Consider the following 14,572-nt stretch of genomic DNA (forward strand, 5'->3'; position numbering starts at 1 on the left):
TTTCCCTTCCCAGGCAAATCTAAACATAAACCAGACACAGAATATATACGTACAAGACATTCCTGACCTTTATACTCTTGCTAAGTATGACTCAGACGTTGCCCTATATTATGGAAGTATGTGATGATTTTTGAATGCAGCATTTTTTATATACACTTTCCTCTAGGAATATGATTGTGTTACTCCTACCACATGCAGCACTTATCATCTGAGATCTGACTCCAAAAGACTGTTCATGGTCCCAAGGTTCAGCAAAGTATCCGGGTGCTCCTCCTTCTCTTACCGTGCACCCCAAAACTGGAACATTCTACCGGAGACTCTCACATGGCAATATCATCTACTGCTCTGCAACCAATGTCTCAATTCCAGCAGCCGCATTCAATTGCTTCCTTATCAACAGGTTCCACAGAGCTTTGCTAACCATACTCACTGTTCATTATACCCTGAACACATTGTCAAGTGCCCCAACATTGAAATCAACAAATGCATCAGTCTCAAAATTTAGTTTGTAATCAGTGGCACTATTTTGTCAAATAAAAATGAAACACAAGTGCAGTAGATTGCTAAAGACAAATATAAAAAAATAAATCTAGTGGCCATTAAAAGAGAGCAGACAAGTAAATTAGGTTTAGTGAATATTGTTCCATTAAATAGAAGGTTGTTGACCTTACAGTTTAACATTCTATGTATACTAATGGGGAGAAACTCATGTTTCAATTTGGTCATGCTCTTTGAACCAGTGCCTACCACTGGAAAACCATTGAAGTTAAACTTGAATCGTGATTATTGGCAATTTCTTAGCTAAATGATTTTCAAAATGTCATTAAATGCATAATGCAAGTAATCTGTATCTCCAATGTTTGCATGCGCAAGTTATTAGTCAATGATCTGCAACTTTAAATAATACTTTCAAATTAGCTGTAAGGCTGAGTTGGCGTTAAATCATTTTCATAGTTGGTCAACTGCTGGCTTCCCTTGTGATAACATTGTATTACACAGTCGTCAATGGTAAATGAAGAACAATATTCAGATTTTTTTTTAAATCACAATGGGCTTTTTTCCGATGTTTACAGGCCCCACATAATTCATATAATGTTACATTGTTCTTATGTGCCCGTCCCTTCATCCTGTAATATGGCTCCATGGCATTCTCTTGTGTAGAAGTGAGTGTCTCACCAGAGATGGCTTCAGTGACACAAAGACACAAATCTCATCTGTAAAAACAGGGCTTTCCAGATAACACCACACACATCTGGTTTATTAATTGACAGGAAAGGGAAGTTTCCAACTCTCTAGTATTGTCGGGAGGCACTTGATTTTATCACTTGCTGTGTGTCCTAAACCAGGCTCATTTGTTGCATAATGTTCTGGTTCTGTAAATGTGTGCATTGTGAACATGAGCCTTCCAACTTAAAGCAACAGCAGATATCTGTTTTACTATACAAATCTCTTCTACTCTCCAGTACCATCATACATACTTTTCTCTACCACTAGACCAATACCAAGTCTTCTCCTTCCCTTATCCAGTACATGCCTTCCCATTCCAACCATCACACCTCTATTCTCCCCACATATCTATTTAGCCAAACTCCTCTGCGCCGCTCCATTGGAACCTTTTGTCCATTTTACCGCAAGGTCTGTTATCTTCTCATGACCAGAACGACTTTCAATGGGCCTTCCTTCTATTCTCTACCACCCCCCCCCCCTCCATTCTCTTCTTTAATTGACCTTTACTCCTGTCTCAATCAACAGACCTTCTATGAATGATCAGGATTCTCCTCCCATCTTGCATTCCAGCGTTGTCCTACCAACTAGACCAAACGTCTTTCCCTTACAGAAGTAGGCACATTTATTCATAGACAACATCTCTTAAAATGCCCAGCTAGCAGACCCAGCTACAATGTTTAGAATGTTTGTTCAAATCAATTGCACAAATGTGAAGCAATAATAGGAATGTAAAATACACCAGGAAACAAAACAAACATAAAATAGGCTTGGTTGTAAAATATATGCACTATAAGTGACAATACCACTTTGCATGCAATAAAATGAATGAGTTTATAAAGAGATGATCATTCCCGTCAGTCACTGCACTGTGTTATTTGTTGAACACCGGATAAGCTTTTTAAAACTCCCATGCAGGAGTTATTTAGGACATTTTGTGCACAGCCTGAAGACCTGTTGAATGAAGACCTGTCTGTGCACGAGCTCTCTCGGTGGTAATGATTTGCGCTCTGCTTCAGGTTTTGCTTTTGCACTATGTGAGATGTATTTTAATAAGCTGGGGCTGGGTCACCTTGGTAGTTTTTGTGGAGTGGTGCTCACTCAGCCACCAGATCTCGGCTGTTCTTTGCAACTGTGACTTGAAGGAAGAGGATCTGCATGACACATACAAGCTGCGTCTCTAATATTTTACACTTGAATACATAGTTGCAGGCAGTGTATACTGTGCCATGTAATACGGAGGCATTTTGTAATTTATTACAACATTTTACAACCATTACCTTAGGTAACTCTTCAATTTGATTGGCATCCAGGTAAAGTTCCTCTAATGTTCTTTCAAAATTGAACACTTCCTTTGGCACCTGCTGAAGGCTGCAGTGGGAATAATCTAACACCGATATTATTTCCTCTTCACCTCGAAAACATCTGCATGGGACCAGGCGCCCAATAATTTTCCTTTTGGTTGTCATCTCCAGGCACTGCACTAAAAGAAAAATATGATATGTTTGTAACAATTTTTGCAATGTGCAGTAGTTGGACTGTATTACTTGCTTAAATCATTTTATTTCATTACATGTATATAGAAACATATATTGTGCAACCTGTTTCTTCTGCACTAGCACACCGGAGGCCGTTATTACATGTTACAAATAACTGCAGAGAACAGGCAAAGAATTCCACGTTTGTCCTTTGATTACAGTACACCTCATTGTAAATCAGTTTGTTTTTTTTAGATGATTTAATGTACAGAAATAAAAGCTCAGGGCTCCCACATCTTACATTTGTAAAATCCACAGTTCCTCCTTGGGCATTTGGTGATTCTAGCAGCAACGTGTTAAGATTTATATCCCATTTCTTCTGAACCGGTATCAACCCACTCACCGCTGAATGTGGCTTTCATTTATATTTTATGATGACAATTAGAAGAATTTTTGGGGGCGAATTTCTCTTAAATTTCACGTTCTCTCAAAAGTTCACACTGCTCAGAAATTCAGGCGAACCCACTTTGCCACAGCATTTTCACTGAGAAATGTCGCCAATATCTCCAAAATTATGCCACTTTTTACCAGAATTTAGCAAAAATCGGAAAGCGCTGGCAGTATACAAAGGACCCGGTGACCTGGCGTGGCGACTTCAATGCTTGGTGAATGTTTTTGGCAAACGTTAACGTTTTCACAAAAATGTTCACAACTTGTTTCGCTGAACTTCACCCGCTTTATTTTTGCTCGAAGAATATGTGTCAATCCTGAATAGGAATATTCTGAAATGTACAAAATACTATATTCCCAAAATGACTGCCAGTTAGAGAAACTTTCACATCTGTTTTTATAAAAACGAGCTCCTCAGATTGCAATTAAATCAATATTCTGTCAACATAGCAAAAAAGGATGAGTGTAGATAACTACTTTTTAATGCCTGAATATTTTACTGATAGTAAAAAATACTTTAGCATTTAGACAATTATTTTTGTCAGATTTTATTTTTCAACATATGGAATAATATTATATGAATATTATATTACTGCTTCATTAGGAAAAGCTTCCATTCGACTAATTACATGCTTAAATGAAGCTATTATATGAACTTTAATGCAATTGCTTATGTGATGAAATAATTTTTTACTTGCTCTTTATATTCAGATATATATAGTTTCACTAAATAAAAACTGCAGTACTCGTAGTTAGTCAATAAAACTGACTTAGCGCACAAGGAAAATGATACATGTATTGCTCTCAGAATAAATTACTTAGCAATGGTGTCCAAAATAAAAATATCCCCTGTTGTAAGGGGCAGTTGTACCCCAAAAAACGTTTTTTTTTTTTTTTTTAACTGTATGCTGCGATCAATTTCATATTATGCCCTAATATGTCCTGTTGTGTGAGACATAGTAACAACTCTTTATTTACAAAACAAAAATATGAAGATTTAGGTTTATATCCAATTTTAAAAGCCAGTAGAGAAGTTCTGTACTCCATACATCTAGTTGTATTACTGGTAGAATAAATTTCCTATACCTTTTAGGGGGAAAAGAATGACAATAGCTTTCTCAATTTACACCTAAGCCTAATTTAAAAATGATCGGAATGTTATCAAAGTACATACCGTACTCTTCCATACCCGGACATGGAGAATGTGAAACAGGAAAGGTGAAGAACATGAATGCAAATTACTAGCAAATGTTTTTGTACAGTATGTGCCAGTGTCCCTTGCAAACTTCAGTGAAATCATCTAAAGTGTACATGTATTTGTAAGATCTGGGGACATTCGATCGTTGTTGCCATTCCTAAGGGCCAGATGCAAAATGTGTGGACGTGTGCACATTTCTGTTTCATTGATCTCGCCTAAAGCAATCGTGACACCTGCGTAAGTGAAGCGTTTTGCACATTGTAAAACACTTGTATTAGATGTAACAGAATTAACATGACAGGATAGCACATGCTTCCTTAGAAATGATGTAGAACTAATCATAGGTACTTTGCCTAATGAAAATAGCCCTCAAGCAATCATCTCAACTACTTCTATCTGTAAAATGCACAAAGATTTCTCTAGTGAATTGTCACAGCCAACATAAACATTAAAAAGAATAATTGCATCGCTCAGATACAGTATCTTGTAAAGGAAATCTTAGGTATCATGTAATGGGTGCAGGTGCATACTATACATCTGCTTTGGAGAGTTTTAACAAAGGATGTTATACAGCAGTCTACTCTCAGATCTAATCTCCATACCGAACAAAGCATGCCTATTTGGAGGTTAATTTGCAACACTCTTTACAGTAAGCACCACTTGGTTCAGGAGATATTCCAGTCCTATTCTCACTTCCTGATATTATCTCCAGAACAAAGGGGGCGCTTACTAAGAAGTCTGTTATGGTAATATTGCTGCAAAGATCGGCGTCCCAATTATTTTCACCACATGCTATGGACGTAAAAAAACAATCATTCAATAATGGTAAACCACTGACTAAATGATTGCATTCATTTACACAAAAGTAATCCTAATCCTGGGGAAGTATTACGCTTTCATAAATATAAGCTATCTTGTGGAAAGGAAAACAGCATCAAGTTAAGATGATGCAAAAAGATGCATGGCTGTGGGTTCTAATCCTGTTGGGTTTGACACTAGTATCCCCTTCATCACAAAGGCCTTTAAACTGATGCTATACGTTGTATAGACATTAGCATATCTCCCAGGGTACCTCAGGTATGTTTCTTTTTCAGCAGAGACATCTCTCCCTAATTTATTCGGAGGGAGGATTGATGGGACATATATAGAACTGGAGATACCATTAGGACAGGAAGTAATCCCTCCTCCCCCCTTACCCCCCAGAGGCACCAGAACCCAGCAAGCTTGCAACAACAAAAAAATCGATTTTGGGCATTAAACCCGGATTTGCACTGCCAGAATGAAAACACTTTAAAAAAATACTTTTTTTTGCACAGTTTGGACATGTGAAAAAAGCTTACAGAATAACAAAACATGCAAATTCGCTTCTAAAGTGTACTGAAGGAGCGATTTATCACAATTTGGTGCTACTAGAATAGGCCCCTAAGTGTGTTGTTGCCATTTGACCGAGTGTAATTACCAAAATGAGTTTCTCTATTGAAGAAGAAACAGTGGACAGAAGTGATTGGTGAAGCCTTTCTATATCTTAATAATGTTTTGGGGTCTCCAATCTTCAAGCATAAAAAGGTCAAGCTAGTTGGAAGTAGGCAGACAAACTCTGTATTGCTTCATATTTTAGCATGGTAGTTTTCACGGCGATAGAGAAATAGTAAAGCACTTTCAACCGTTCAAAAAACCCTGTGTAAATTCAGTGCATGAATGGGTATGGCTCGCTTATTATTCAATAGGTGCATGTGCTAGTGAGCTGAATACATACATAACTATAGATCTGATAAAGTAGCACATCAAAATATCTGGCCAAATCTCAACCACGGCAATGAGAGCTTAGTAGTAGTTGAGTTATAAACAGCCTTGCAAAGTTTTCCAAGTAATCATTAGTTTTAGGAATTCCCCTCTTGGTAGTCTGACCCATGGGTAACAGGGCAACTGCAAGCTTCCAGAACCAGAAGATGCACATCTTACCCATTCAACTAGATTTCACCCAAATGACCTAAAAGACACTAGAGCTTTTGTGAACGCACAATTGCCTGTTAGTTGAATCGCATTTGCATTAACAAAAGTGTTTGAGATATTTAGTGAATTTACACTTTTGTTTTCAACCTAGTATTGTATTGTATTGTATTGTATTGTATGTCTTTATTTATATAGCGCCATTAATGTAGATAGCGCTTCACAGTAGTAATACATGTGGTAATCGAATAAATAACAGATAATATAAATAACAGATCATGGGAATAAGTGCTTTAGACAAACATAACATTAAGGAAGAGGAGTCCCTGCCCCGAGGAGCTTACAATCTAATTGGTAGGTAGGGAGAACGTACAGAGACAGTAGGAGGGAGTTCTGGTAAGTGCGTCTGCAGGGGGCCAAGCTTGATGTATCATGTGTTCAGAATATCCACAGTGCTATTCGTATGCTTCTTTAAGCAAGTGTGTCTTAAGGTGGGTCTTAAAGGTGGATAGAGAGGGTGCTAGTCGGATACTGAGGGGAAGGGCATTCCAGAGGTGTGGGGCAGTCAGTGAAAAAGGTTTAAGGCGGGAGAGGGCTTTAGATAAAAAGGGGGTAGAAAGAAGACATCCTTGAGTCGGGGTGGTGCATAGCGAGAAATTAGGGCTGAGATGTAAGGAGGGGCAGAAGAGTGTAAAGCTTTAAAAGTGAGGAGAAGAATGGAGTGTGAGATGCGGGATTTGATTGGAAGCCAGGAGAGGGATTTCAGGAGGGGAGATGCTGAGACAGATCTAGGAAAGAGTAGAGTGATTCTGGCAGCAGCATTTAGGATAGATTGTAGGGGAGACAGGTGAGAGGCAGGAAGGCCAGACAGCAGGAGGTTACAGTAATCAAGACGGGAGAGAATGAGGGCCTGAGTCAGAGTTTTAGCAGTCGAGCAACAGAGGAAAGGGCGTATCTTTGTTATATTGCAGAGGAAAAAGCGACAAGTTTTAGAAATGTTTTGAATGTGAGGGGCGAATGTGAGAGAGGAGTCGAGTGTGACCCCTAGGCAGCGTGCTTGGGCTACTGGGTGGATGATCGTAGTTCTAACAGTAATGTGGAAGGAGGTAGTAGGGCCAGGTTTGGGAGGAAGTATGAGGAGCTCTGTTTTAGCTATGTTGAGTTTAAGGCAAGTTTTAGTGAAGTATTTCTGACCTCTTGAACGCTCTGCTGGCTTCCTATGAATTTCCGTATAAACTACAAATTTCTCCTCCTTACGTGAAAGGCTTTAAACTCCTTTGCACCTCCGTATATCTCAACTCTGATCTCTCGTTACACACCTACGTCTCTCACGCTCTACCCAAGGTTTCTCCTCTTTGCACTTTTTACCTCTACAGATCTCTCCTGTCTTAAACCTTTCTCACTAATCTCTCCCTACCTATGGAACGCTCTTGCACTCAATATCCGTCAAGCACTTATACTTTCCACATGCAAAGCCCAGCTGAAACTTCACCTCTTAAAAGAAGCAGCTCATTAAATGTTCTACGTCTCTGCTATGAACTCCAGGTGCACTTGACCTCCCATCAGATCTTCTAATGATGCATTCTTTACTCCTGTGTCTGTAAGCCTCGTAACATACCACTTAGATTGTAAGCTCTTTGGTGCAGGGTCTCCTTTATCCTTATGTTGTTATTTACCTGTTGCACTTATTACCATTGTTTGTAATGCACATTATTTACCTCCTATTGTAATATTGTAAAGCGCTGTGTATAACGGTTGGCGCTATATAAATAAAATGATACATACTGTACATATTTTGTTAAGAGGTTCAATTGAACTAACTTTAAGAGCACTGCACAAACACGAATAAGACTTACTTTTTTAAATTTCTGTATATTAATGTCCATTTATGGTTTTGAATTTGTTTCAATTTGGGACCTTCAAAGCTAAAACTAGCAAAATGATATAAAGTAATTTTAACAGGTAACAGTTATTGGCTATTGACAAGATCCAATTTAATTGCTGTGGCTTTTTAATGCAGGAATAAGAGAACAACCTTGTTACAGCAAAGTTTTACTGAATATCGATGCATCAACTTTACAGCTTTGTGAATAGATGCATACTGTGGCTGAAAGAAAAGAAATCCATCCTTATTTTGTATAAAAGGTTGTCTTATTAGTTTGCTTTTTAGTGCCGCAAATGTGGAAACTATGAATAGTTTACAGCTTTCGATGAGTAACACATACATTTTGGATGAGGACAGTCAGGCCAAAATAAAAAAAATGATTAATCAATGAAGAACTAGCTTCGCAAGTTTTGTATGTTTTATTAGAGTGTACTCTGGATGTAGTGCAAAGAGATTAGAAGCCTCCGGCAAAGTGGCAAGCTCTCAGTCAAGTCAGCTGTTTGGATACTACACTGTTCTATACATTTCCATGGTACAAATACTCCATAGATTTGTGACTGGAATAAAGCTCTTTGAGTTACAGTAGCTAAAAGTCTGGTTTGGCACTTTTGTGACTGCAACACTGAACAAGAAATGCCAAACGGAAAATAGGAAATGTAAATCTTCGAAACGATCACAGATATGAATCTGCAAAACTGCCAGGCAGAGGAATGTTTTTCTTAAATGACAGTTGTTTTGGAGAGATTTATAGCTGATCAATAAAATTTAGCAAGACGGTCGTTTGTTATTTTTCAGAGGTTTTATTTGCAGCTTCAGGGCCTGCAGCCCACGGACTGAAGATGTCGTAGTATGAAATGTCATCATCGTATATCCTGCCTACTGTAATAGCTGCTTCAATTTCAAGAGCGCTATTGAAAAATAATCAGATAAATCTATTGCAATGTTACTGCAGATGTATCATATTCAGAATGTCAGTATAATGTTATATGCACTTGCATTTGTTTTAAGTAACTAATTAAAATTAGTAACATATACAGGAGTTGTCAAAATATGCCAGCCAATGGAGAGGGGGGTGGGGGGAGGGGTGGTATCTTACAAGTTAAAGAGGAGTGTGACACCAAAGAATAAAGGAGACATTAAACAGATTCTTTTTGTAACAAGCAAGGAAATCTACAGAAAAATAAAAAGCCACTGTAACCCTCTTTGAATTGAAATTTAAAGCTGCAGTTCAGTCTTTTTTTTGTTTTGTTTTTTAATTATTTTTTTTACTTCAATAGTTTAATGTGGGCAATCTCTAATTACCTAAAGAACTACATAGCTGCCGGTCAATTCGTTCTCCGTCTATTGATCGGCAAAGTTTGGCGATATCTTTAAATATGGGGAATGTAAATCGTTGCTATAGGAACAAGCATGCTTGTTAAAATAGAATACAAGAAAATTGGTCTTTCAAAGTTGTTTTTTTAAAACAGAAAATGCTAAAAGTATTTTTTCTTACAACAAACTGATTTATTTAAAAAAAACACACAAGCAGGATATTGCCTGAACTGCAGCTTTAATAGCATAAAAGTGTCACTCTGGAAGAATATCAGCACCCAGGACAGTTCCATAATGGAACTAATTCATGGTCACTGATCAGCCTTAACTGCACTGTCTGCACTGTCATTGGGTTGGGTAATGAAACGGAAACACTATTTTGATGCGGAGATTGATACACATTCTAAACAAAAACGAGTTGTAGCTGCAGCTTAATCAAAACAAAATAAAATGAAATATAAACATTTACTACTTGAATTTGTTCCATCATCATGCAGATTCTGTATGTAAACAGGCAAACACTTGTAAGTCTATCTTCTCTAATTATATGTCTTCAGGATATATCCCATTTTAGATATCCCATCTGAACACTTAAATCCAATTCAAAAGAACAAATATGTACTGGTTATTTTTAGCAACTAGTGAGGCTTTGAACGCATTACTTTGCTCCACTGGCAGCAAAGGGATTATGCACAAGATCAGGCTGTGAAAATGTACAATTCCCCTCTCCTAAGATCAAAACAAATACAATACATTTCCTGTGCTATTTCTGGAAGAAATCAATGCATTTCATATATTTTCTGTCTTGTACCTGACTGATTAGTGATGGTAACACCATGTAAAAACATTTGATTATTAAACAGAAACGTAGAATCCTTTGAGATCTTAGACTCAGATACAAGTCAATGAATAACAATGGCACTATGAAAGAGAATATTTTTTGCACTTTAATTACACAGTAATATAAATGGAATGATATTAAACTCCTCTAGACAGGTGTGATATCCACTGAGTCAGCAAGTAATTTAAAAATTAGATTTGGATTTATATTTTCCCAATTTTACTACTTTTGTTATATTATTATTTACCATGGAATACGTAAATTGTAGGGATATACAAGTTTGAGCGGGCAGAGCAATTTTCTGTTTTTCTGCAAAACAAAATGTGGTCAGAAGACCAAGTGACAAATGTGCATAGAATGGTCATGTGACCGTGGTTTTTAAAAAAAATTACATTTACCCCAAAACGGCAAAAATAAAGACATGTTGCCCTAAAAAATTGGAAATTCAATTTTTTTTTTTAACAAATGGGCACATTTTTAGTATCTAAACAACTTTTGGAATGTTGTAAAGTTGTGAAATGTAAAAAACCATAGTGAAAAAAAAGCGATTCGAAAAATGTCAACTTTACACATCTCTGGCAATTTGTTTTAATTGTGTTCACGTTTGATCATTTTTTCTATTGCCTACATCATAAAATATTAATTTTCTTATATTATTTTCTTCAGTGAGAGCTGGTCTGCAACACCTTTTGGGCCATATTTCCTACGCCCCGAGGCACTTTAGACCCTATACATGTTACCTGGCTGTAAGATGCCTTGGGGTATACTGCTGGTCAGTAAACATGTCTCTTAGCCTTAGATATATCAAGCTGTGCTATCGTAAAATCACGTTACTCGTGCTGGAAAATGTGTGCTATATTTAGCATGCAATACATCAACCGCTTATCGTAAGCCAGATCTCATATTTATCACTGCGTTATTAAAGAGTTAAAATTACCGGACACCTGTAATTAATGCCAGAAAAGCATATACACACATGTGATACATCAACATGCGATGGGCATTGTTAACTCAAAATTGGTCTTAAATATCGCAAATGATTAACAGCTGCTTCAGGCAGGTGTGACCTTACCATCCTTCCCTATAAATACCTGAAACGTCCCAATATCTTTCTGATGCTGACTAAATGGAGCCCTTTGCGATATTTCTTGTGGAGTGGAAGCTGAGGGGGAGAGAGGGAGTCATGGCCGAACCCAGGGAGTGGGGGAGAGACAGAAAGAGGGGGAGAAAGGGAATGACTGAGGAGGAAACACAGGCTGCCATAAGGAGATGCTTAAGGCCCAGGATGTTTAGAGAGATGCATACCCTGGCTGGGCTCCGTGAGGAGGAGGTAGTACAGAGTTACCGTTTGAATAGTGATATTATGCAGGCTTTTTATGAAGAGCTGAGGTGAGACTTAGATTCCCTGACTAACCAGTCATGCCATGTCCAGCTTAGTCAAATTACTCTGCTCATTACATTTTTTGTCCTCACAATTTTTCCAGTTTTGGCAGCTGTAAGCGGTATATAACACAACCCACCATCTTGCGCTATTACCGCCAATTACTTCATGTCAACTAGATGTACTAGGTCCCTAGGAGGTACATTTCATTCAAGTGAGAGGGCACAGTGGCAGGATTTCAAGTTAGTCTGTTATCGCCCTTCAAACATGATAGGTGCAATTGAATGCCCCCATGAAGCACTAGCACCACGGCACGAAAGGGAGGATATATCTCGCGGCTGGCGATATTATCACTCATTTAATGTTCAGTTGGTGAATGATGCACATATGTGCATGATGACTATGGCAGCGGGCTTCCCAGGGTCACGCCATGACTCGCATATACTGCGCCAGTCTGCTGTGTATGTGGAGTTTGAAGCAGGCACTTTGACTGGTGCATGGCTTTTAGGTAAGCGTACTTAATATACTGCAATTTACCATCCATAGGGATAACCCAACATTTTGTAACAAACACTTGCTTGCCCTTCTTGAAATGAAAGTGGGTATCATTATAACAAAAAGTTTTACTGTTAACTGTATCCTATTTTCTTATTATATATTAGGTGAGGCTGGCTATGGGGCAAGTCCTTGGCTTCTCACTCCTGGAGCAGATCCTAAAGAAAAAAATGTCCTCCTCGGCGCTGTTCTTCTTCAATTGTTGCTCAGTGTTTTGTATAAAAAACAAGAGATAAGGAAACAGTGTGTAGTAGTTAACCGTGCACTTAATCAATATTATCCTGGCGTAAATATCCCACCAATTGTACAAGAAAATAATGGTAGACAGATACCATATATCTTAGACCACAATTCTTTAAAGACACCAAACAGGAGAAAAGAACATAGGGTATAAGTTTTCAGAGAAATCACCTTGAGTGTGAATAGTAGATACTTTCACCTAGTGCACAAAGTACAAACACTTGATAGGGACTGAATAGAACACTCACACTGCACTAATAATCTTTAAAGTAGTCACCAGTTGATGGTGAGTGGATACAGATAATAGGAAGTTGTCTGCAGTCTCTCGACTTGGGTTCCTCCAGCTTCTGGTCCCTCAGGTCAGATTTCCTCTGCAGGGCTCCAGCTGATGGTCATGCCGGGGTGTACACGCGGTCTGTGTAGTAGGGCTCGAGCTTACGTTCCCGTCGGCGTCTACGTGTTTTTGTGTATCACAGCATTTAGCAGGAGAAAACTCTTCCAGATTCTCCTTCAGTGCTTAAAGTGATGACGTCATGCGCACCATCTCTCGTCCCTACCCACCCGCTCACAGGGATACCGCCTCTCTCTGCAACAGCACAGAGCTCTCCGGCACAACAGCTCATCCAGAGAGCAGAGCAAGCAAAAAACCGCAGGGCAATATGCACGGCAGTAACGTCCAGCAACACCAGGCTCTCAACCAAATATACTGTAGGATGTAAAACACCAAACACCCTACGCATTTCGTAAGCTAAGGCTTACTTTCTCAGGGCAAGAATGCCCCTGAGAAAGTAAGCCATAGCTTACGAAATGCGTAGGGTGTTTGGTCTTTTACATCTGTTATTCGGTTGAGAGCTTAGTGTTGCTGGACGTTGCCAACTTCCACCAAAGTGGACAGCTCTGACTGCATAGTCAACTGGAACAGCGCTGCAGGAAGCCCTCTCCTTCACCCCCCATCCCCGGGCCCAAGGTCAAATTCGCAGCGTGAGGATTGATTATGGGGGGGTTGGGGGTTGAGTAAGAGAGGAGGGGGTTAGAGAGGGAGGGTGATTGGGAGAGCAGGGGGAGTGTGGGAGAAGAGGGGTGGGAGAAGGAGGAGAGTGGTAGAAGAGGGGGGGAGAGTGGGAGAGAGAAAGAGGGAGGGGAGAATTGAGGGAGAGAGGGAGGTGGGGAAGAGGGAGGAAGATTAAGAAAGGGGGGCTTAGTGAGAGGGTATGTGTGGAGGAAAGAGAATGAGAGGATGAGAGAGTGGGATTGTAATAAGGGGGAGACAAATAGAGGGATGTGTGAGGAGGGTGGGGGGTGATCGCAAGGCCACTGACATAGGGACCCCAGGGGAAACCCTTCTAATTCACCTTCTAATAAGATGAATCTAAATTATCACGTTAAAGCAGAATCTTCAGGGAAATTAGTGACTAACACATTTCTAAATAAGTGCAAAATAAGTCTATTGACTGTGTATAAAATCTGTATCATTTTTAATGTGTTATTTCCTAAGATAAAACATCTGATTTCTGTGCAATAAAAAAACAATGATTTTGTCCTCTGCTGTCATTTCTCATCACATCATGTTACAATAAGATTGCATCTGCTTGGAGAGTAGGTGTTTGGGTTGTTTTTTTTACCCAGAAATCAATGTTGCCTTGTTTAGCTTCGAGTTTGTTATTCAAAAGATATTCAGCCTGTGTGATACTTTATTTATCCCATTTTGTAATGGATCAAAAAGTCACTATGAAGAAAAATGGTGATATATTCTTGCCTCGTTCTCCTTGAATAGCTGCCCATGTCTCTATAAAATACAATTAAATATTTAGCAAATACTTAATGCTACAAATAGGACCATGGTGGCGATCCACTGTTTAATCATGAAGCAAACATACTGTCAAAATATTATACAGTATATTATGAGTATATTTAAAGAATTGGCAGATATAATTAGTATTCATTTTACTGTGATACTGTACTTTTGTGAAATATTATTTCGATCTGCTGAAAGTAGTTTATGGTTCACAATTACAAGTGAATACAATTTGACAGAAAGTTTAACGAACAGTAGAAT

The 14,572-nt window shown here is 38.7% G+C and overlaps 1 protein-coding gene across 6 annotated transcripts in view; it reads right to left on the bottom strand.

Moving 5' to 3' along the window:
• The window catches only part of LRRC7 (leucine rich repeat containing 7), a 241,668-nt gene that overhangs the window by 136,036 nt on the left and 91,060 nt on the right, over positions 1–14,572 (bottom strand). For all 6 annotated transcript variants that reach the window (XM_075615838.1, XM_075615837.1, XM_075615839.1 and 3 more), the window contains one exon: positions 2,505–2,707. In XM_075615838.1, the coding sequence (XP_075471953.1) occupies positions 2,505–2,707 (203 nt within the window). The remainder of the gene's footprint in view (positions 1–2,504; positions 2,708–14,572) is intronic.

The sequence above is a fragment of the Ascaphus truei genome, chromosome 10 (genome assembly GCF_040206685.1).
Source record: "Ascaphus truei isolate aAscTru1 chromosome 10, aAscTru1.hap1, whole genome shotgun sequence".
NCBI lineage: Eukaryota > Metazoa > Chordata > Amphibia > Anura > Ascaphidae > Ascaphus > Ascaphus truei.